The following is a 25,454-nucleotide window of genomic DNA, read 5'->3' on the forward strand; positions in this document are numbered from 1 at the left end:
TTTATGTTTATGTTTAATTATTAATTATTGAAGATTAAAATCTTTTATTTTATAAAGAAACATACAACAGGGATCCTATACCTGCGAAATAATAAGCTCCAAAATATTTTCAATAAATGTTTTTCATAGGTAATATACTCAGATCGACTCACTTCAAGGAGTGCACCATGGAGGCCAGAAATCACGACCAGGACGAGCTCAATGGTTGCCTTTACTGCTAACACTGTCCATTCATCACTCACGAAAAAGAAGCAAAAAGTGGGGGATTAAGGTGGAGAAAAAGTTGAGTTCAGTCTGGAGAAAGATGAATGACTTGACAAATGCTCTGGTCATGAATCAAATATCAATTTGACAAGCGGAAAACTCCAGGGAAGCTCAGGTGGCCCTCTCTCCGGAAAATAATCCAAACTTTATTCAATTTAATTGCGGCGGACCCAGTGTAACTGACGTCTTGCTGTGTGGCTAAGGAATTTTCGGCTTAGATTAAACTTCAAATACGCTGAGGGGCCAAAGATTAATGAAAAACTTTATCGGTGCACTTTGCAATTTTCGCCGAAAGTGTTTATTAAGTTGAACTGCAAGTTAGATTGGCCTGCTCCGGCATAAAAGAAGCCAAGGAGCCATCAAAACATGACGACGTTTCATTAGCAGGCGGCGAAAAGCTGAAAGCTTAAGTTAGAAGGACAGGACAGCACGTCTGGGGAATTTGCATAGAGCCAGCGAAACACACACACATCACATTAATTATAAACAAGGCAGCCGCATCCGCATCCGCTGGGAATTTCGGGAAAGCCCAATCTACTTGATTAATAGTGTGCAAGAGGCAGGCAGCTCGAAATCTCTTCGTCACTCGCCTGTTCGCCGCTAGATAAATGGGGAAAAAGCAAACAATTAACCCAACAAAAGCAGTGTCACCTGCGACTCACGATTGGGGGTTTAGGGGGATACAAAAACATCCCCATACCATTCCATTCCGGACTTATCAAACAGACAGACAGAGCTGGACTCGATGGAAATAGTTCAACTTCCTGGCGCTGCACTCCAGGCGTTTCCACTTTTATTGCCACTGTCCGGGGAAAAAATCAAGCGAGGACCCAAAACGAAACCGGAACTCGAACGGATGCCAAATGCCACAGTCAGTTTTTGCAATATGTCGCCAGTCGATATGGCCACTCCTATCTATCTATACATATATCCATGGCACTCCGTTCCTTCCTTTTCCCCCTCATTGCCATGCAAATCTATGCCAAACTCAGCGACATTTATGCCTTCAAAATCGGAATAGGAGCTGGCAAAAAATATTTTATACTTTCCCGTTTCGCAGTCTTAAAATATTCTAGAAAATCTGATTTAAAGCATTGAGTAAAATAAAGATATTTGCAATATTTGAATCTGTGAAACGTTGTCAGCAACTCAACTTGCTCTCAAGAAAATAAAAAGTTTAGATATTTTAACATTTTGATTTTGATCTATTAGAGCACTTTTTTTCTGGTCCAATTTTTATTTAACTTCTACCTCTTATTATACAGACTAGATATATTAAAGTAAACTGCTTTAATAAAAGATTTTTTTTCCTTTCATAACAAAGCTTTAAATAAATGATCTTTCATAAGCTCGTTAGCCAAGATGCATATCTTATCCAGCCATACGTCTTTTATCTTATTATAGCTCGGATCATTATTTACGCCGTCAACAGTCTTTTCAGATATTTAAAAAATATGTAAATGCAGCTGCAAGTGGGTGAGAAAAATTCCAAGGGGTCTGGCCGTTTAGCAAAACGAAAAAAGTGCAAATGCATTTTTCAATGACGCCCGAGAGCTAAAAACTTGCATTTGCATGCGTAAGCTAGTAAAACCAAGGGGATCCCTCAACCACGAAACATTTGAAATGAGGCTTCGCGGTGCTTTTGCACAGTTGAAATGTGGCCAAGCCAGACGAGAAGCTGGAAAAATGGGGGGCTAAACTGAGTTGAAATGCGGTTGGTTTGGGGATATTATTAAAAATTCTCGCAATGCCAGTGGCAGTGAAGTCCAGCTATGCGACGAGGTGTTAGAAAATACCCAGCTCATTACTCCTGACCCTTTTTTCCCCCTCCACTCGAAAGTGTGACAACCCACTTCCAAACTGGTTAAAACATTTGAAACACTTTCGCAGTGAGTGCTGCTGGAAAAGTGCTGACGAAACCCGCATTCCTCTCCCCTTTTTTGGCCCAAAAAACGGAACCATCAATTTCTAATAATGTAATTTGGTAAACGTCATTTTGTGCGAAGAACAACCCCCCGAGGGTGGAAAACTTTCTCTGCCCCACACTCTATCCGCACTTTCATCACGTTCCGCTGGGTGAAAATTTGCATTGCCCCAGCGCAAAAAAAAAGAAGGAAAATGTTGTTTAACGAAGGCAGTTAGTCAAATATTTGCAAGTTGCATCAGCAAATGCCAAAATGAGCAGGGAGACTGAAACTCAATTACTGGCCATGACACCTCACAACAATGCTGGCGGAAAATTCAGGGGAATTGCCTCCCCCAAGGGGATTGAGCCATCCACGCCCACTCAGCAAAAGCAAATGCAAATGCAAATACAAACACAAGCCAGAAACATTCGCACGCCTTATCCCGAATGAAATCGGTTCGACAAGGGTGGGCAATCATTTCCATGGGTGCAAGAAATTAAAATCTAATAACACAGCTCAGAGCATAAATATTTGTTATACTTTCCACATCAAGTTTAAGGCTCGAAATCGGCATAGAAAGGGGACCTTTTTCCGACCCACCCACACAACCCCCGGTTTATATAGTTTACGGTCGCCGGGAAAAAGATGCGAATCCAGAGGGATGAGTTCCGGCTACATAAAAACAAATGATTCAACACTCCATAAGCCCCGGATGGAAGGTGGGTGGCCTGGACTCCAGGGTAACTGCAACAGACAGCCTTGATATGTCCGCATGATCCTGTTCCTATTCCAGTTCCTGTTTCTGTTGGCAGGGCAACCTGTGCAACATTCTGCTGCCGCCTTAGGTGAGGCTTCTGTTTTTCCGACCGTCTGCAATGCTCAAACTCCATTTCCGCAGATTGCTCTTTGTTGTTTCGTCCCCTTTATTTTGCGGTGGGTTTTTCGGTGGTTGCAAAGGCGAGGGTTGACTCAGGAGTTATCCTTTGACTGATCCTATGATAGATGGTAGTTTAATACTGTTCGAGAGATAAGATCTTTCTTTGTAATTTGTCATATCTCTGACAGATCTGACAGCGATGAAATATTTTTAATTTTAGATTAGATTTTCTTATTGCCTAACATGATTTTAATAAATGTATAGAAGGGGAAAATTGGTTTGGTTATAACTCATTTTTACAATTTATAAATTATAAGGATAATATTCTGCTTAGACTAAAACTCATTTTGCTTATCTTTAAAGCCAATATAAGAAAATTCGATTAAAGATATTGATATTATTTATCAATTGCCCATTTTAAAAATTTTAAACAAATTATGAAAGTACAAATTATGTGTGCAAATTCTTAAACATTTGTATTATTTTTTATACTTCATACTTTTTTTTATAGAATGAACAATTTTTTTTTAGAATACTTTGCTGAATCGACCCTCTTCATCCGGATGTGAACCCCCGCATCATTTTTGAGCTTAGACTAGCACAAATGTCCTGAGATGGGAGTTGTCTACGGCAGGTCTATTACAGGTAGAAACAACACTGGCAGGAGGGTTACTTTTCCTGTTCGAGATTCGAAGTTTTTAAATGAAATTTAGTTCAATTTGATTATGACAGAGGCACATACTGCATTTTATATGGCACAGCTGGTGTGTAGTTGACGTTTAGTCGATGGGTGTAATCTTTGCTGGGAATTTATTTCAACACCCTTTCACCATTTTCCCCTTTGTTCAGTGGGCGTGATTGATGGGAGAGAATTTTTTTCTTTTTGCCGAGGAAAGTCTTTGAAATTCAATATGCAGTTTGGGTCCAACGTTGGGCCAACATACCCTTATCGAAGGCCAATACAGAATCAATTATGGGAATCAGCGCGCCTGGGAACGTACACACACACACTGATACCATATATCATGGAGGTCCTTCGAACTGTACGTGCGTGTAAAGCAAGTTCTAAGCCTGTGTAAAACTATAAATGGCACACAGGACTCGGCGATGTCGCCTGCGTAGGCTTAAGTGTGTTTGACTGCGGCTAATATTTATTTCCGGCAAATAAATCCTCCCCAAACCCGAACCCTAAGCCAACAGCCAGCACCCCGTCCTGGGGCGCAAAAAAAAAAACAGGATCAGCAAACAGCAAAACAAAAAAGAAAATACAGTAAAACCAGGTTATTAATTTCTCACAAAGGGTCCCCCAAATGTATCTATATGGCTAACCTTTGACAAAGGAAAGGGTATATTAATTTCAAAGAAAGGCAGCTCTTGGAATAAAGAAAGAAACAATTTGTAAAGTTATTTGAAAAGTGTAATCAACAATTTTAAATATGCTTAACAACATTGGTTATTAGATATTATGATAATGAAATTTTATATATTGCTTATGTAAGAATTTTTCAAGAGAATTTGAGGATTCGAAAATATGTTCAACATTTTTTTAATTTTATAGTATCATAATGCCCTTGGACAGTCAAAGAACCTTAAGTGAAAAATGCAGAAAAATTAAAAATGTGTAGTTCAACATTAGTTATTGATAATTAGTGGTCATTAAATTTTAAATGCATTTTACCTAACAACTTTCCAAGAGTATTCGAGGTTCCAAAAACCTTTGTGCCAATTTTTTTATATTTTATTTCCCTTAATGATTCTGCACGGGGACACATTTGGGCATTAGTTTTATGGCATTTATGTCGCAACCCCAAAGTGGCACAATAACAGCGGGAACCAGGGAAAAAATCGTTATTGATAGCCCCCTAGTTGGAGGATATGTTGTGTGTGTGTTGTATACATTTTGGGTGCACATCATAAATTTACCCCACCCTTGGTTTCAGTTGTTATTTGCTTGTTATAACTCTTATCACTAGGTTACGTCTGTGGCCATTCATCTTGTCAATTTTTGTGAGTTGTTGTCTCTTCTAATTAGCTACAAATCTCAGACATTTGCCTTTGCCGTAGCTTTTTGACAGCACAACCATGATAAATATTTAATGCTATTAGTATTTGCACAAAAAGCCAGCCATTTCCCAACAAGAAGTTGAATTCAAAGTAAGCCATTTCCACAAGAAACCCGAAACGGATTCTGGATCTGACTAAAAGGTGAGGTACAAAATAATCTTTATGCATTTCACTTTGCTTGCAGAAATATTTTTTGCTTATTTACCTTCAAAGTTGGGCAACCCACATTTAGTGAACTTGTGGGTATATGTGTTCAATAAACAAATAGGAAAATATTAATGAATTTCAAATTATGATAGACATAAAAGTTGTAATAAAATATTCATTTAATTTTATTTGAAAATATCCATGTGACAGAATGAAGAAGAGATTTTATTTTGATTATTTATTAATTTCGTTGGTATTTACTTCTACTAATAGCAATCATCGCTGAATTTATGAGAAACTCTTAGTCCTCAGAGTATTTCTGTTTACTTCCATTCACATTTATGTAAAGTGTGTCAGCAAAGCTCTTTTGCTGAGATAATATTATCTCTGATTCTCAAGTTTCTTTGGTTACAAAAAGAAAAAATCACAGACAAGAGAAAACTCCTTTCCCGGCATTTTGCACTGATTTATTTGCCATGTTTTCTTACCTTTCAAATGCACAAATATACAACAGCTGGAGAGGGAAAAATGGGGAGGATAGAGGGCATCATGCGCCAAAAGAAATGTAAATAATTGCGCCGAGAAAATCTTTTTGCTGTTTGCCAAGAAATGCCAGAAACAATGCAATTATTTTATGTGCTCAGCATACTTGGCTGCATTGACTTGTAAATTAATTGCATATTTTCGAAGGCCAAGCTCGGGCTTATGGCGCCAATGCAATGCAAGCTGTGCCGGCCCAAGGGCAAAAAACCAAAAACTTTTAATTAGTTGCACAAACAACAACAAGCCATAGACTTGAAGTAGAATTTAATAAATAAATTTCCCAATAAGCCAAAAATGCGCAATTTCAGTTACCCACTGAAACTAGACGGCGAAGCAGTTTAAAATATGCATTAACTGGCCGAAAGCGCCAACAAAGTGCCGAGTGCAAGCCTCCGTGGAAGCCTGCCCATTCTGGTTAGTGGCCAAAAATTATGGCTATAATTTTTCACAGCTTCCAAAAGAACCAGAACAGCCGGAACGAGGCCCAGGAAACTTTCCCAGCTCCGCTCCAGCGATTATCCCATAAGCAACAAAAAAAAAAAAGGGGAAAAAATAAAAGAATTCTGAAACTTTTCCCTTTTCAACATTGCTGGTCTGATGCATTCTTGCAATAGAAATAGGGAATTGCAAACCAGGAAGCAAAACAGGATCTGGGGACATTATAAATCTGTCACGATTATTGTTAAATAATGCATAGGACTTGATGTTTGGCTTGGCCAAGGGAAAGCAACTAAGTCGCCGTCCAGACGGTGCCATTGCAAATTTAAATTTAAAACTTGTTGGTTTACCTTACCGTTTCAAGTCGTTTGGGATACATTACTGTAAAAGTTTGGCAACTTTTAAGCCAGTTAGCACTCTCTTTTATGTATTTGCTTAAATATGAAACAAGGAGTGCTTTTCATTTTGAATATTATATCAGTAAAACCTCTAAGCTACTATGCATATAAAACTCAATAAATCTTGTTGTTTTCTCCAAAAATATCTACAAGTTATGTCAGTAAAATAAATGTGTATTTTAGGTAACTCAAAAAGATATCGAAGACTTGTAACTAAAATTAAAATTTATAAAAGAAAATAATTATTTTAAAAACTAGTAACTAGTAAAAATATCTAACTGTTTTAGAAAACTTATACAACTTAAACCACATTCAATAAGGCACCTGTGTATTCTAAGTAACTCATAAATTTATTTTATTTATTTAATTTACCTTCTAATTTAATTTAAAACATACTTAAGATAATGAAATGGTTTTCCCTTTATAGGACATGACCTTATGTTACAGTAAATACTTATATTTTTCTCCAACTATTTGCAGCGCTCGCTAAGTCCTTTGGAGAACCATTTCCCCTGAGAACCTAATCTTCGGCTTCTGTTCTATTTTCTGCCGGTCTATTACTCTAACTATAATTTAAAAGTGGGGAGTGGGGAGGGGGGAGTTTGGGGGAAGTCCCTACTGGAAGAGCTTCTTTCTACGTCTGTTTGAGTGCTGTCTGGACGGCCTGACATGTTTTAAGCATAAGTGCAACGCATTTAGCTGTCAGGGCTGCATTCTGCAGTGGAGTGCGAGTGCAAGGAGGAGCCTTCGTCGTCCTCGTCCTCGTCCTCATCCTGGCTGACTGCCTTTAATGTCCCGCATGCGGCCACTAAGTGACGTCGACGGAGCCGCCGTCCATGTAAATAAAATGGATACGAAAACCCGAGGCCTGCAGCAAAGGACACTTCCCAACTGGTGGCTTATAGTGCGGCAAATTGAAAACTTTAAGTGTGCCGGAAAATTATGAAATGTGCATTTAAGCAAGGCATTTCGCATTTCCCATTTTGAGTTGGAAAATGGAAGAAAGGGGAAGTCGTTGTCCTGCTGTCGCCATCACATGAGCAGCAAACTTTGGCATTAATAATTCAGTGCCGCCAGCTGGAAAATGCCTCGAAGGACAACTGCACTGGCCACCAAATTAATGCAGAAACATTAAAATTATTATTTTTCTCCGCCAATATAATTATGGATGAAAAAAATATATTTTCTCTATAAATTGCAGCTTAATATGTTTTTTTTTTTTTTGTGGAGGAATGGAATGTCCGTTGGGGAAAACATGCAGGGCAATGAGTTGAAGCATTTACAATATTGACAGTGGCAGTTGCAGTTCCTTATCGAGGACATCCATGCTCGCTTAATTGTTAAATGCAAAAGCGAAAATAATTTCTCGTTTTTTGTTTGCATGGATGAAACAGGCTTTTGTTGTTTTATTTTTTAATCGCCGTTGCCTGAAATACAAATGGAAAATGGATTCACGTGCACCATAAACTGAAAGCTGAGATGATTAACCATTTGAAATGGTTTTTTTATTACAGCTTTCAGCTTTTATCCTGATGATCTTTATGGAGGGTTTTGGTGTTTTAAAGCTGTTTATTTTTTCTGTAAAGAACATATTTTCTATAGTTTATATGTGCCTATTCATCATTTTTAAACTTCTACGCAATTTAATGATGGAAAATGCTTATGAAACTAAATTTTCCATTTCATTTGATTATCCCCTTTGAACAAAAATACTCTTAAATTATTGTAGTTAAAACTGTATGCTGTATAAAATTAATCTATTTTTTTTGCTATTAGCAATTATTGGTAATGACATTTAAAAACAGTAATTCCTCTGCAAAGTCATAGAAATACTAGTTAAGCTTTAAAATGAATTTAATTTTATGATACCCTTTCAATAATAACAGTGCATTAACGAGCTGCATAAAATGAAACATAATTTTCGTGCAAAAAAGTAAAAATCCAATTCATAATTATGTGCAGTTTCGCACATATGGCAATGGCATTTTCCGTTCATTTGTCGCTGCAGGCGCAACATAATTATAAAATGCATTGAACATTTATTGCCGGTCATAAATCAAAAAGTTATCGAAATGAAATCCCAACCCTCGGAAGGCAGCCCATCTGATAATCACCAAGGGAATGCAGCAGCCGTAGCGACACTTTTTACAACTTATTGGACTAATCAGTGGTGTTTTTTCGAGGGGAGACAGGGTGTGTGTGTGGGTCTATAAAGTGGCCGCACGACACGCGACTTGCGAATGGCCATCCCCGGGATGAAACTGCCTCCCCCGCGGAAAAACAACCCACTTTTCCTCCCCAAAAGGGTAAACGATTTTTGGGAGCCACCCCTTTTCGGTGGCGTTGCAGGATGCGGCATCCTGTAGCTGCGGCAAGGACACACAACTATGCCCGACAGTTGACAGCTTAGCGCCTCGCGACAAGTTCTCGCTGTGCGGAAAACTCCGGGAAAATTCAAGGAACGCGTCAGGGGTGCGGCTGCATCATTGCATGCCTCACTGCTGTGTGCAATTTGCAATTGCAATTGAGACTTTCGCTCAAGCAGGGGCAAAGTCGAAAATTTTTGGACAAAACTGGCAGTAGCCAAACACATAGACCTAGTCCAAAAAACCCATTGACCATTCCCAAGCAGCGAAAAAGGGGAAGGGGACAGTAATTTATGGTTGTGCAAGCGCCAGCCGCCGTTTGCATAAATTCCAAAAATGTTTTTGTTTGCTTTGACTTTGATGGAAAGTGGCATTTGGAGTCGAGCCGGAGTTGCGATATAGTGGACTTGAGCCATGGGGGTGGAATATGTGAAGTGGAAAACTGTGGTTTAAGTCCGCAATGAAAATTGTGCAGACAATTACAACACTTGACTCTTGATGCTGCAGCTGTTTGTATCTTGATTATAACTTCTGGTTTTTACTGGCGATAAAAATTTTGAAACAAATGAGATACTTCAGAGTTGTGCTGTATAATTTTTATGAGGAATTTTTGGGTTTAATTATAAAATGTACAAATATTAAACAAGAACATAAAAGTAAAAAGGAAAACTGATTTACTTGAGCAAACACCTTTTTGATTTAGAATATTTTTCTCTAATAAATTTGATTGTGGTACTTAAATAAAATATATATTTTATAAACTTTCTTAGAAGAGTTACAGAAATGTTAATTTAACTCTTAACCCTTTCAGAAAGATCTACTTGTTCTTTCCTTTTGCTCTATTGTAACATTTTTGTACTTTATTTTATATACATTTTGTTAAGCAAAGTCATTCTTTTATCTGGTCAATGTATGCCACCTTCTCGACTGACCTATTTTTTTCCAATTTCCTTTTCTAATCTATTTTCATAACTATCTCTTGTGAAACTAATTTTCCCTTCTCAACTACATCCATTGCAGGCTATGACAGCATTTCACCTTTGAGCCCGCCAGCTGATCCTGGTGTGCCCCCCTATCGCGTATATCAATTTACATCCCATTTGCTGCAGGACACCCCCTCATGCCTGGCTTTTGGCGAAAAACCTTCATTTGCAGCTCGCCCGGCCATCTATCCAGATCCTGGTAACCACCACCGCCCACAAGGATATGAAAAGCAGGCCACTCCAGTGGGCCAAAAAGTGTGCTTCACTTGATGTCCTGTCGTCGTTTCATTAGATGGTCCAGACAGCAAAAAATCGCCCCAAGAGTTTCTTTTGGACGCACTTGCTCAGGGTTGTATTTCTTGCATTTTTTGGTAGCATGCCTCAAAGCAAAAATGTACAGCGCGTATTTCAATTTGCAAATGATGGAAAATGCCTGTGGCTGGGAAAATTGGAAAGGGAAAAGCTTATGTGGCCCTCCGTATACGTAAGTACTTCCCCATTCTGCACTCAACACCATGGCAACAATTTTAATTCAATTCCATTAAAAAAAGAGAAGTCGCTAAGATTGAAACACAGCTGGTGTGGTTGGTTGTTGTTTTCCCTGTGCTCGGCACTTTCCCGGCTTTTCTCTCAACCTGTCCCTCACTTGGCCACACAATCAAACTAATGTTCGGCGGTGGAGAAACTAATGAAGCGAGCAGCGAAAACGCGACGATTGATTGCTCCCCAGAGGCAACAAGAACAAGAGACGGGGGGGCCAAGGAAAATCGGGAAATTGGGAAAGCCAGATGCAACCCAGCAGAACCAAATTCCTTTTCCCGAAGCCCGGGGAAATCATTCGCAATGCACTGTGCCCCCGATGCACTGTATTTTTTGATAATTTATACCCAACGATTCGGGGTTGACAATTGTTCGTTCACCCGGCCTTTTGCGGGTGGTTTTGGCCATGGGGTTGAGGGTTTTGCGGGTTTTGCGGGGGATGTGAGGGACTATCTAACACCTCCCCTGGGGTGTTTCAAGATGCATAATAAGACTTGTTAAGTTGCTCGCTCGTTAAGATAAGTGAGCCGGCAAATGGCGACAAGTGCGACATCGGAAACAGCCCGCAATGATTACCGGCTTAAGATATGCGAAATTATACATATAGATAAGCCGATGTGACCTGCTGTGTGGGGTGCTTCCAATGGTTAATGCTGCGATTCACATTACGGTAAGAGGATTATATGCGAAATGGATGAAAGTTAGTTAAATGCCCTGGGAATATTGTGGAGGTCATAAGAACGCCAAAAGTAAGCCATGAGGCGACCCCACGTTTTGAACATTATGGTGGCACTTTTTGGGCTGCATCTTAGCATTAGTACTCAAATTTGCATTGGGATAATAGATTTTTAATCTTTTTGAAAGCTCTTAAATAATGGAAAAATCCGAATGCACTTAATTTAAGTCAGATATTTCATAAAAGTCGCATATCCTCCCAATTTTGTAATTTATTTATATAAACATATTTTTGGAGGTGTTTCGGAACTTCCGAATATAAAATATTTTGTTGAATACTCTTGGTGGTTCATGGTCCCACATAAAATAATAATTTAATAATAATTTAAGTAAAAGAAACATTTTCTATTTGAAAGATAAATAAATAAGCTATAACTGTATTATGTGTATTGCCACTCTAAGAATTTTAAATTTATAATTAAATAAGGAAATCCTTATTTAGATTGTATGAACGTTTTGTATTTCACTGTTTTTATGAGAATTTAAGAGTTTAGGAGTCAGTGACAATTTCAGATGAAAGTATTTTGAATTTTTAAGGTATTTTAAGGTATACAAAGTTAATAACTAAATACAACTTGTTAAAATGGATATATTTTTCGAATCAAATCCAAACTCACCTCCAAATAACCCTGGACACTGTCGCACTGCTGCAGCACCAGGATGGCCGGATTGGCTTTCATTTCGTCGGGGGAGCAGGGCGATAGGAATCCGCTGTCCGCATCGCTGTGCGTCGATTGAGGTCGTGGCTTCCGTATCTTGTACTGGACATGACGACTGGGCACCGGACCAGGATTGAACAGCACGTAATTGGACTCCGTGGGCACAGTGTGCGATCGCTGGTCCCTGCGCTGTTGCTGCAACAACTGTTGCAGGTGCAACATGTGATCGGTGCTGACCAGTTCGGAAATGGCCCTCTGCTGCTCATAGGTATTCTTATCGCTGGACTTTTTGCCACTCCGAAAGGGCGAAAGATTAAGGAAAGTCAGCTTTTTCTTCATCGATTGCTGGGCGGGATTGGCCATGGAGCAACTGCCCGCGGAACTGGCCGAATTGGTGGAGGTGGATGACTCCACCAGGGCAGTGGAAGTGGTCTCTGTGTCCTTGGACTCCTGGCTATTCGACATACTTGCAGTGTTCTCCAGCTCGTTGAAGAGCTTCTCCAGATTCTGCTGCTCCAGCTTGGCATTCACCAGCTGTTCGTTGGTATAGGGATTGGGTATGCCAATGTCCAAGGAAAAATCACCTGGTTCTATGATAAAGTAGTTGTGGTGATCAAAGCTGGCCAGGATCTCTGGACTCTTCGGCCTCTTCGGTTCTGCATCGGATTCGGCCTCTGGCATCGCAGAAGTCTCTATGATAATTGTCTCCTCCAACTCCAGTTCATCGTTGTCGTATATGACTTCCGGCACCAATTCATCCTCATCCTCGCAAACTAAATGCTGTCTGGAGCTGAACAGTGGATCCCTTAAGCCATGGACAGTGGAACTAGGATACCTCATGGCTTTTTCATTGATAAAGTCCACTGGATCGAAGAGGCAGTAGTTTTCCATGTGCGAAGTGGCAGCCTTTCGTTGTCTCACTGGCAGATTCTTTAGCTTCTCGGAATAGTCGGCTATGTCTTCATTATTATTTGCCGATTCTGGGGCCGGCGGTGGCGGAGATATCTCCTGGCTGGTGGGTCTCTCCTCCTGCTGTTGCAAGGACTTCTGCGAACCGCGATGCAGGGTGGCAAACAGGCCGCGAGCAATGCAGTTCTTCAACTCACTCACTCGTCCTTTGTAGGGACTCGACTGGGCACTGCTGCTCAGGATGGAGGACTCATCGATGCCCAGCTGCTTGCTCAGCTCCTTGCGCTCCTTCTTGCTCAGCACGACCTTGCCCCGACTGGGCGTATTGGGGGCGGAGTGGAGCAGCCGGGAGGGCATTTGCGAGAGGGGCGGTGGTGTGGGCGGCGGTGGATCCCGATAGGGTGGTGGACCCACCAAGCATGTGGCATAGCTAACTGGCAGATCCGGATAGGCCGCACTCGATGTCGTCGGCTCCGTGGCCAGGAACTCCAACTCCATGTAGTTGGGATGTGGCAGCATCTTCTGCTGATTGTCAGTTCTTTGGCCCTTCGGCTTGGCGCCCAGTTGATTCTCCTCGTTGGCATTGCGATCCGGTTTGCTAGAGCATCCCGGCCGCAGTTTACCCGCCTGACTGGACATTTCTAGGATTTCATTGCCGCTTCCATGGGTCCAGCACTTTGCACTCGCTAACTCACTCACTCACAAATTTGTATACATTTTTTCCACGCTTCGGGCAAAATTAATGGTTTCATAAATCTTCATCTTTATGGAGGGCAAAAAGGCGTTAATGGGGTTTCTAGTCTCACAACATAAAAAAGGGACTGCCTCTCTCTCTCTGTTTGCATTTGTGTTTTGTAATTGGATTTTTGAGCTGATGCATGTCAAAGTTAAATTAAAACTGTCCCAGCGAGTCAGTAAAAAAAAGAGTTTTTTTTTTGGGTTTTGTTGCGGGCAAAGTCATGGTCATGGTTACTTCGTGGTTTTGTCTGCTTTTGAAGTGTTTCAGGGAGCCCCAAAACAATGCGAAAGTCGAGGTTTTTATAATTTGTCTACAAAAGCAATTAACAGGAACGACATCGCTTCAAGGGTTATGCAAAAAAGGTGAACAGTTCATATTAAATTACTGCATACTCCGTTGTATCTTAAATTATTGCAATAAAACTAGAGAATAGCATTTTCACTTAAAGAATTTATCTTTGAAAGCTAGATATATCTCCAAACAAACGTAGGTTTGTTGAAATAATCAAGAACAATAGCCATAAATTCCACCTTTTGCTATAAATTTATTTAAACATTTTGAACAAGTTTTCCTTTTCCCCTATTTTATACCACTTCATACCTATTTTTGTTTCTAGCTACCGACAAAAGCACCGGAACTCTTTTTATTTGTATAAATATACTTCAATAAAAATGTTTGTGCGATGAAAGGAGAAAAGGATATTCAATAGGAAAATGCATATCAAGTGCTCACTAAAGTTTCACATTTGATTAAGTTTCGTTTTACCTTCAGTTTCCTTCAATGGAAACATGCCAGGGATATCAATAACAAATTGACAGAAAATGGATACATGAATTTATTAAGTGTAAAGCGAAATGAACACAATATAACTGTTGAACACTCAAGTTTAGGTATCTTTCCACTACATCAGGTATCCTTCCCACTCAAATTTAACAGGAATAAATAGAACAAATATCATTCTGTTTACCGAAAAAGCGATTATCTCAGCATTGTTTCCACTAGGAAAAGCAACATGAAACTTTTCGTTGTACGGTTTTTAATTTCTTTTATTTTAGCTTACTCACAAAACTATGACGAGGCACCCGCAGAAAAGAGCAATTGTGCCGGGCCAATGTGGAAACAACTGAGAGGGAAAACCGAAATGGAAAAAGTTTTATTGGCAACAAATTGAAAACCGCCTGGCCATTTGAGCCAGTGAACCAACAAGTTGCATAATTGTTGGCGCATGATAAAATTAAACGCCCTGAAATGAGCCGATGTCCCAATGGCTCCTGCTCCTTTTCCAGCTGCTTTTCCAGCTTTTCCTGCTCCTGCTCCTGCTCCTACTGCCACTTCTTCCGTTTCCGGCAGGCTGCAGGTGGCATATAAAAGAAGTTACTCCACTTAAGTGGAGTTTCTCCAACGGTGTCTGTGCGACGCCCCATAAAGTATACACAAAGTAATTTGCAATTAAAATGTTAATTTTTAATTGAATTGCAGATGGCAGTATGCAATGGCAGTTGTCTCGAATACTGAATCAAGTTAATTAGTGCCAAAGAAGGGGTCGGGAAAAGGGGAAATGCACTCCAAGGTTGATTAATCCAGATTAGAGATGGTTTCGTGAGCAAAGTATGCAAATTAGATGGTGATAAATTGTAATAAATATGTTTGCCACTTTGGGTTACTTCTGTGACTAAAAAGGAGCAGGTACTCTTTTGACCCATTCTTCGCATATTTAATTGGAAAGAGATACAGAAACAGGTAAATAGGAGAAACAGGAGATCATAATTCTAATGGTAGTTAATAGTAATAAACAAGATAGAACTTATATGGCAATAATTAGAGATTTATAAAATAATAATTCATAAAATAAATGTATGTTATTAAGGTCTATGAAGTATTTCAAGCCAATTTTTTATGTTTTTCAAAAAAACAAGATTAGGTGCTTGTAAGTTAGTCTAAAGTTTAAACACTTCAACATTTTTTGAACGAGTTTGGCAATCAGAACTTATAATACATAGCCAAAGCAAATAAATTTAAAAACTCAGCTTCAAAGTCTCAGTCCTCATCTGTTCCTTTAAGCTTCAAACCCATCTGAAAGCCAGAAGACTATAGTGCACTACTCCGCCATCACCTAATCCCTGACACTTTCAGTTTCTATGACTACTCACATAAAGGAGAAGGAAAAAAGTGAAAGACACCGACAAGAAAAGCGGGCGGCAGGACTTAAAGTTAAACACTTTTGCTTTGAGGTTGAAGTTACTCGCACTTCATCTGCCTTTGCTTCCAGCTGGCAGCAGTCAAAGTTGACAAAATACTTGTCATGATTTGTGCATTGAGTTCTGGGCGCACTTCCAGCCCACAGTTTTCAACTTGTAATTGCAGCTTTTCCAGCTCTGCAGAGGGAAAAAAAACGCAGAGTTCCACCCACTGAGAAACCAGACGTTTTGCTCTGGGCCATCAAGCCGCAAACTTTACGAGTTTGATAGCTGAAATAAAGTGGAGCATGCATTGCGGCGCTTTTAGCCCACCCACCCACTTCATGACATCATTTTATTTGCACTCAATCTCGGCTCCCTTAGTGGAGCTTTCTGCGCTCAACACGCTGTGCAAACTTCGCTGCCAAGTTGGTTAGAAATGCTTTTGATTTGCTGGTAAGTTGACCAGCCACCCCTTCCCCCCATTACTTTTCTCGACTCCCTTTTCACACAAAGCCCACTTAGAAAAGTGCACGCTTTTCTTTCTTTCTTTCAGCTGCTCTTATTCTACCAAAAGCCCAACCAAACCTAAAATGTTATTCAAACAGAAAGGCAAAGTATAAGTATGGTTATGCACAAATAAAAACTAGCTGAGGAGAGAGCCTTTAAATATCTTTTAGATACACTATTAAATAGTTTAAGATTTAATATCATAACTACTTATTATTGCACGCAAGGAATCTATTCAAATCGCTTCAGAATTCTTTACATATTATTTCACTTTGGCCCAATCTTAATTTTTCCTTCTTTAGTAAAATGACATGTTAATCAGATTAACATTCGCACATTATTTTAGAAAACTTTATGTTTAAATTTTATTATTATTAAATAATTTAAAAAATTTCGAAGTTTAATTTTATTTCTCTAAAAAGCACTAATCCAAAGTATAATTATTAATTTCGTTGAAAAGCCTTTAAAAATGCTGAACGTTCTTTATAAGCAACACTATTTTTGTAATAATTATATTTATTAAGTATAAACATTAATCAAAATTATACCTAATACTTTATTTGAAATCAATCTAAACTATCTGTTCACCTCAACTTTCTGAGATAGGGTATAATAAAGTGGTAAAGCCTGTAACAAAAATCAAAAGAGAGAAAAAAGCGAACTACAGTGCGTATGACAGTTTGAAACACTTCTAAAGACTTTTGAGTTATGCTGCAAGTTGGGGGGCGGTAGGCGTGGCAAGGACCCACGAAACCAACGCTTCAGCTAGAGGGCAAAAACAAAAAGAAAATCCTAAAGCAGAATCTATGTGCAATTCAATTAAAGCGCAATTTGCAAGCAGTCATCATATTTTCGTTACTTAACGAGCCAACTACAAGGGCGGTTGGTGGATAATGAGGGGCGTGGGGCATGTGGCATGGGGCATGGGGCATGTGGCATGGGGAATGGGGCGGTTGCAATTTAATAAGACCCATCGAGTGGGGAAAACGGAAATCGCTTGAGGAAATTGTGTGTTTCAAGCAAAAGCATACATAATAAACTCATATAAAAGATTGTTGCATACTTCGGGGGGCAACCGGGAGCGGTGTGGCAGGACATAAATACCCATATTTGCAATTCGAAGAAGTGGAAGTGGAAATGGTAGTGGAAGTGGAAGTGGAAGTGGAAGTGGAAGTGGATGGGGAAAAGGCAGGAGGAGAGTCAGGAGTGTGGAGACAGGCGTATATCCCCAGGCGGACAACGGCGAACACGAGGAAAAAGCGAAAAACCAGCGGGGACTACGTCGAATGTTATTAAAAAAAGGAAAGCAAAGCACTCATTTCCCCTCTGCTCCACCAACGAAATCATAAAATTTATTAAATGCCTAAAAGTATGACAGCAATAGACAATTTATGGTGGGGGCAAGAGAAAAGGAAAACGAAAAAATGGAAAAAAAACAAACTAACTGCGGAAATGAAAACAAGATTTTTCTCTGCTTTCGTATACCCTGAGAAATTCTGTAAACATTAGCGGAATTTTAATAGCCCTGTGTTAATTCAAGCATGATTTATAAATATTTATCAAGGAGATTTTTATAAGCGTCAGCTGCAATCGAAATTAGCTGGAAAATATATTAATATTTATGAGAGAACTGTCATTCGGCAACCAATAAAGTACTTGTCGGAATTTTGAAGGGCTTACTGTTGGTGACTCCTGTACGATTTTTAACCAAGACAATTGGTTAAGAATAAAATATACTATTCTAAAAACACCTTGAAATATTTCTCATGCATTTAAATATAAACAAATTTCAAGGATGGCTTATTAATTGTAAATTTACAATAGCATTCAATAAAAGTGTAAACAAAAAATTCTAAAGTTGCTTTAAGACTAAATAAAAATTATATATGTTAGTATTATTAAACAAATTAAAATTCTGCATTTATTTGGATTAAATAATTTTCAGTCACTTATGTCATAGTTCCCAAAATAACAAAGCTAATTCCGAACTAAAAGTACCCATGTTCTGTTGGGTGTGTACAATGACTTGTTTCTCCATTAGTGAAATAGCCACCATTTGCGCCCTTGATAACAATCGAAAAACCTTTGAATATTTATAAGCCAGACCGCATACAATTTACACTAATTTAAAGTTACTTCCAAGCGACGCCCCGACAATTTTCCGAGTCATTGTCGACGTGGACGGCAAAAGCATATTTCAACTTCATAAATTGAGCAAATAAACAGGGACGAGTGTCCCTGCAGACGGATGTGCAACCATATGGTCACGCCTCAAGCTCATAAATTAGCACCATACGACGACGGACGCACCGAGGACTATTCAATTTGAGGATGGCAAGAGGGACATTTGTAAGGATTTGGCCAGGTGCACGAAAGCCATTAGCATAAATGGTTCGAAAGCTGCTAACAAGGATAACAACCAGTTCGCATTCAATTCGCCGCCCTGTGTTTTTAATTACGTAAGCGGAGAAGACATTTCCAACTTATTACGTGTCTTCACTAATCCGCTAAGGACAAAAAATTGCGTACAATCAATTCTCAGGATTTCACAGTGCGAGGAAAACAATTTTCCTGGCAGCTTGTTTCGCATGGCGCAATTTTCCACTACATCGGATTAAAATGTGATATGTTTGCGATTGTTTACACACAGTTGGGGGAGTTTTTTTGGAGGGGGTGTTCGCCTTTTTTGGGGGGCGAGTAAACGGGAGCAGACAGTCGAGACATGTGTTTGTTTACGAACTTTTGGCAGCTTTGTTTTCGGGGGCGTGGCACGTTACGTTTCACTGGAGTGGGTCTTAATTTCCGCTTCGTAAGCATTTCTTTTTCACACACAGCATCTTTTTTTCTTCGTCCTTTTGCTTGTATTTTTTTATTCTTTGTATCCATGATTTTTGTTTATTTTGGATTTGTTTGCCCTTTTCCCTTTACATGCTTGCTTGAGTACTTCCGGTTACACCGGAAGTGAGAGGAGCACATATCAGACGCAGTGGGACACAACGCATGTCAGGCGATGGGGAAGGGGGAGGGGTTGGATGGTCTGTGGGGGCTTTAATTGCTACGAGTGGAAAATTGAATTTATCTTCAATGCCTCCATATGTGCGGAAAGTATGTTCCACATCCTTAATGCAGTTTGAACTTGCCAAGTCTTCTTTGTATAATTGTATGTTTTTAAGCCCCAACAACTAAAAGAAAATTGCTTAATTAAATATTCTGTTTTAGTAAAAACGGGGTCACCATTCAGGATCCAACCAATTCAGATATATACGAAAATAAGACTTTTTAAGTAAATAAAATAATACTTTAGCCTAACGGCAAAAGCATATCCTACACATTTTCTAAAAATATGCTTTTGTATATGAATAATGTAAAGCGGTAAGTTAAAGCCTTCTTAAGATGATGTGTAAAACATATTGTGTTAACAAACTTTAAGCAGATTTTATATTGCTCAACACGTTCGCGGAAGTTTTGGCTTCCGAAAATTAGACAAACACGTCTTATTCTTGTGTTCACTTCCACTTTCGGCAGCACTTGACGCATAATAAGTAAGGCAAACACACATGAAGAAAATAAATGCCGATGGATATGTAATGTTTTGTTCAAGGATGAGCTAAAATTAAACTTTTTATTTGAGTTCGGATTAAATGAAATCTTTATACCCTGGAATTCCTTTTTAAAGTATTAAGGATACGTTGCTTAAAAATTAAATAAATTTTGAAAGTTTTGTAGAGCATTTAGCGTTTTAAGACTAACCTTAGGTTTAACTATCAAACGACAACAGTGTTGAAATTCACGAAATAATTTGTTGAATAAATAATGCGCAAGCCTAAAAGCTCACAAGCTGAATCTAATTAAATCAATGAATTAATGTTCAATTGAATTTTAAATAAGTTTGCATATTTAATCAGGCATACATAATACATCGCTTTAATACATAGGCTTAACAAAAAAGTTAGTTAGTTAAATATGTATCCTATATGTGAAGAATTAAATGCCCTTTTGTTTTTCAGCTCCCATTAATGAGATTTCATTACTAGAGTTCAATACATTAAGCTTAACTTTAACTGGCTATAAAGATTTCCCTAATCCTTTCCAAATCCATCCTACAGTAAGCTTTCCCCGAGATCGTACAAATTAATATACCCTGTTTATTTGACTCAACAACAACGCCCACAAACGCACTTTGAGATCCTCATTATGGCACATCATCCCATCTAATTTAAGGCATGACGATGGCTTGTCGTTTCTTGATACATTTTCGGCGAACGAGAGATTTTCTGCGACTGATTTTTATTATGCCCACAAGCGCAATAATCGAGCGAGGGCACGCACCAAATGTCAAAGAGGCGACTTCCTTAAAACGAAACATTCCCATTCCGGGGGCCTAAGCCAAAAAGACGACGTTACATTTTATTATCTATTATATCGTGGCGCCTACATTAGCTAAAAATCCAAACACACACACATGATAGAGAGAGAGAAGGACTTGTTTTTGTCGGGCATAAAGCAAAGTAAACATTAAAACAGGAAACGGAAGTCACGGCGGTGCCAAAATGGCAAACCGACATTCATAGACAATGTCCTGTGGCGGTGGTTATGATTATTTTGACTCGCTTATCCTGGCGAGTGTGTGTTCTGGCATTTATGATTTTTTTCGCCTCGCTTTTTGTTTCACATGTTTGTCGCGGGGGAAAGGGTTTAAAAGGGGTTCGGCAGTGGGGTTAATTTACTATGCATAAAGTGTTGCCTGTGTCGCGAACTTCTTGCCACGTTTGCATAACAAATCACTTGACGATTGCACATATATTTGTTAATTCTTCACTTTTTTTCGCTGGTCGTTGGCGGTCGGAAAAAAAAGGAAGACATTTCTTTATGATAATCCACAGTTGGTAAAGAATGCCGAGTTCCTTTGGCCAGGACCCAAACTCACGAAATGACGTAAAAAATGCGGCAAAAGCGACAAACTGAAATCCTTGCGAACGCGTGCGTCGAGCGGTGAAAACGAAGCGCGCGCCACCACAGTCAAAAAAGCACTGGCAGGACTTCGAAGGACTCGCAAAGCCAAAAACACAGAACAACAGGGAAATTTCCCAAGGACATTTGCCGCTCACTGGAAGTGCCGCCGGTTTTCCCCTGCGCCGATTGCAATTGACCTTAGCCTTCGAGGATATCCGCCCGCCAGCCGGCTTCGGTTCAATGCACCACCAGTCCAGGACGAGGGTTGAATTCCTCTCTCGTCTCGGGGAAATTTTCTCCTCCTTAGCCTTGTGCTAGGTCCTTGCTCTGTGAATCGTTGAATGCCACAGGTCTAACAGGTTGATTCATGACGTCACAGCTGGACAGGGGAAATGTCGCCAAGGGATATTTTTTTGGGATTCCAGGATATGGCTTCGGCGGGAACGGAAGTTACCTTTGTGAGTTTTAATAAATGTTTTAATGATGAGAAGGTTTTAACGTCAACACGTTATAAAAAAATTCTAGTATTAGGAAATTATTATTAAAACAAATACAATTAAAATTAAATTTAAAATTTTAGCTTTTATTTTGGTATTTTTTTATTAGGCTCGATATTTGTTTTTCATTTCTATCAATTATATCATGTAAATAAGATTTAAATTGTGACTCAAGAAACAGTTTAAAAGATTTAATTTAAAAATAAATATATTCAAATTATATACACAATTGATGAATTATTCAAAAACTATAAAATCTTAATTCACCACAAAAATTAAACTTAACTGACAATCTTAGTTTTTTTTTATAAAATAAAAGCCCAGAAAGTTTTTCATTGTCTTGCAGCACCGTAAAATGTATTTAAATTATGTATAATCTAATACAGTTTATTATAAAATATCTATTTATTATAGCATTTTGAATACATCATATTATAGAAGTTTCAATATATCAATCTATTTCTTGTGGCTCTTTGGCCTGCCAAGTTCTAACAACAATTTAAAGATCCCGTTCTTTTATTATTGCCAACTTGATTAGTGCCCTATACGAGTAAAAGCCCTCCAATAAAGCCGAAGAAAGACCGTCTAAATGAGTTGTGTTTTCCATCCCTCTTAGTCTGATGTCTCTTCCGATTCTCCACAACTTGTTCATCATGTGTCTAGGTCTATGCACTGATAACTCCCCGTTGCGACTATAAAACAATAGAGCCCCAATTTCCATAGCACGGACCTGCACATTCATTCAAACAAAATAAAACCAAAACAGCATAGAAAATGGATGAAACCATCTAGGGAATTTCGGAGCAATAACTATAAAATGTCCGTCGAGTCGCGTCGCGTCGCGTGTATGCAGTCAACCAGGACGCAGGACAACACAACCAAAAAAAAAGGTCCTTCGCTGTCGCAGTCAATGGGTAAAGGATTAAAAAACAAGGCAACGGCGACAACAAAATATTATCTCAATAGAAAAATCTCAGGCACATGGACAAAACAAAAGCCAAGTTAAAAAAAACGGGGAGTAGAAGAATTAAGGACAGACTTTGATAAAAACAAAGTGAAAATTTATGCAAAACGCAGATAGAAAGCCTCGCAAAGAACAGAAAAGCCGGAAACGATGAAATAAATTGAAAATAGGCGTAGATAACACTAGGTAAAGGCCAAACTCAAAGAGTTGAAACTCTTTTTAAACATTGCTTTTTAATTACGCATTTAATCTACACTACGAAAGTCGCTTTTAAAGTGAAATCACTTGTATAATGTTTTAAAAAAATATATAAACTTTATTGACGCCAAATTTTTGTTAAAACAATTTGAAACATTTCAAAGATGAATCGAACCTGGGATCTTAAAGCAGCAGGTTTTGCATAAATCATAGCAACAATTCTAGTTCATCAAATGAAATGCTCTTAGCAAGAAGCCACATTTCTTCAATTACAAAGGCAAAAACATTGGCGGCATGAAGTGAATTTTCATTTAAATACAATTTAGTTTCTATTAATTACGATCAAAACTTCAGTGCCACCTGTTAGTTCGTTCTGCACTCAAAAGATATAAAATAATTTTGGACACTATCAACATTTTGAGCTACAAGATTTAAATAGTGTCCAAAATTAGTTTATTTATTTTAAGTGCCTTTCAAAGTGTCAGATTGAAAGAAAGGGCACCTGTTTGTTGCAGATTTGCAATCTGTCAATGGAGACGGAACACCGGTAGCCAGTGAAGCTAATAACCTAGTCCGGCTCCTTCGGTACATGCCACATCTTGGTGGAGTTTCGACGTGTTACCACAGGCCGGGTTTCTTTGTAATTGGCACCTTCCATTCGCAGGACGTCTCAGAGGACTCTGCTTCCTAAAGAACACGTATTATTGTAGTAAAAGTTTATTTTCAATTTTGAGAACGACAATAACTTACACGTTCTTTTTTCAGATGTTGAGCTGTAAATACGACGTGAGATCGGAAATGGAAGCTTACGTGGAGCTTATGAAGATGTATAAACTTATAACTGGGCTCCAGTCATTTATTTTTTGGACTTTCAAAAAAGGCCTCTGATGTATTACTGTTCCAGGTCATGATAATCCTTTAAAAAAGGTTGTACTCTGCTGGTTTCGTGCACATTTATTTAAATAATACACGGAACCGAAAACTCGATTTCAATACTAAAACTAATCTAGCGCTTCATGAGTAATGTCTATATGATGTGGGTTTTGCCCTCTTCTATTTCCAGCCTCTTCTTATCATCATCTCATTGATATTGATATGAAAAAGATCTTACGTGGAAAACATAAAGTTTAAAAGCTAATCGCTGATTCACGGTTTTTATGTATAAATGTAAGACTCACTTTAGTCAGAAATATAAAATAAGCCCACTAGAGTAATAACCGGGGTGACACAGAATCTCTTGCAACCAAATTAAGTTGATTATTTTTTAACACCTTTATTCCGTAAAACACTGCCTTTGTTCCAAAAATTTGCATACATATAAACTGCTAGTATGTAAAACCATTCTAACTGACTTCAAAAAATCTAAGAGCAAATAACTCAAAGTAAGCTTTGCGGTTGTGACCTGAGCTCAAGGGGCTGAGCCCATATTTTTTGTTTAAAATATACTTTAGTCGGTTTTGCCACCTCCCCTGTATTCGTCCTTTGCTGCAAAAACGGGAAAAACTTTTTGGAGCGAAGAAAATGGTTGTCTAGTAAAGACACAAACCTTGTAGTCCTTTGTTGTCCATTACAGGGAAATTTAATATTGGCAAAATTCCTAATATTCGAGTATCCTTAACTGTTAGCTTAGTGTGGGATATAGATGGCGACTGTTTTTATATTCTTTCTATATAAAAATAAATATTTAAGTTGTACAACATCAATATTGTTCCAGACTTCCAGAGTCCATAACTTTGCCAAATTTTAACCGATTTCAAAGTGGCATACCTCTAAAGACTTCTGTTTCGATTCTCAAAAAAACTACATTCAAATTTTTCATTTTAACGTTGATCAAATTTTCGACCCATTTTCATGTCAGTTATTTCCAAGTTTCCGAAGACTTGTAAAAAAGGTGACTCCCAATTGGACTTCCTGAGTCCATAACTTTGCCAAATTTTAACCGGTTTCAAAGTGGCATACCTCTAAAGACTTCTGTTTCGATTCTCAAAAAAACTACATTCAAATTTTTCATTTTAACGTTGATCAAATTTTCGACCCATTTTCATGTCAGTTATTTCCAAGTTTCCGAAGACTTGTAAAAATGGTGACTCCCAATTGGACTTCCTGAGTCCATAACTTTTTCAAATTTAAACCGATTTCAAAGTGGCATACCTCTAAAGACTTCTGTTTCGATTCTCAAAAAAACTACATTCAAATTTTTCATTTTAACGTTGATCAAATTTTCGACCCATTTTCATGTCAGTTATTTCCAAGTTTCCGAAGACTTGTAAAAAAGGTGACTCCCAATTGGACTTCCTGAGTCCATAACTTTTTCAAATTTAAACCGATTTCAAAGTGGCATACCTCTAAAGACTTCTGTTTCGATTCTCAAAAAAACTGCATTCAAATTTTTCATTTTAACGTTGATCAAATTTTCGACCCATTTTCATGTCAGTTATTTCCAAGTTTCCGAAGACTTGTAAAAAAGGTGACTCCCAATTAGACTTCCTGAGTCCATAACTTTTTCAAATTTAAACCGATTTCAAAGTGGCATACCTCTACAGACTTCTGTTTCGATTCTCAAAAAAACTGCATTCAAATTTTTCA

At 38.5% G+C, this 25,454-nt stretch overlaps 1 protein-coding gene across 1 annotated transcript in view; it reads right to left on the reverse strand.

Annotated features, from left to right (window-relative positions):
* The window catches only part of LOC108049748 (protein sickie), a 146,593-nt gene extending 133,031 nt beyond the window's left edge, over nucleotides 1–13,562 (reverse strand). Inside the window, 1 exon segment of the mRNA XM_044459770.1 lies at nucleotides 11,880–13,562. Within this exon segment, the coding sequence (XP_044315705.1) occupies nucleotides 11,880–13,469 (1,590 nt within the window). The 5' untranslated portion in view covers nucleotides 13,470–13,562.
* Between the last annotated feature and the right edge of the window lie 11,892 nt (nucleotides 13,563–25,454).

The sequence above is a fragment of the Drosophila rhopaloa genome, unplaced genomic scaffold (assembly GCF_018152115.1).
Source record: "Drosophila rhopaloa isolate 14029-0021.01 unplaced genomic scaffold, ASM1815211v1 contig_2, whole genome shotgun sequence".
Lineage (NCBI taxonomy): Eukaryota > Metazoa > Arthropoda > Insecta > Diptera > Drosophilidae > Drosophila > Drosophila rhopaloa.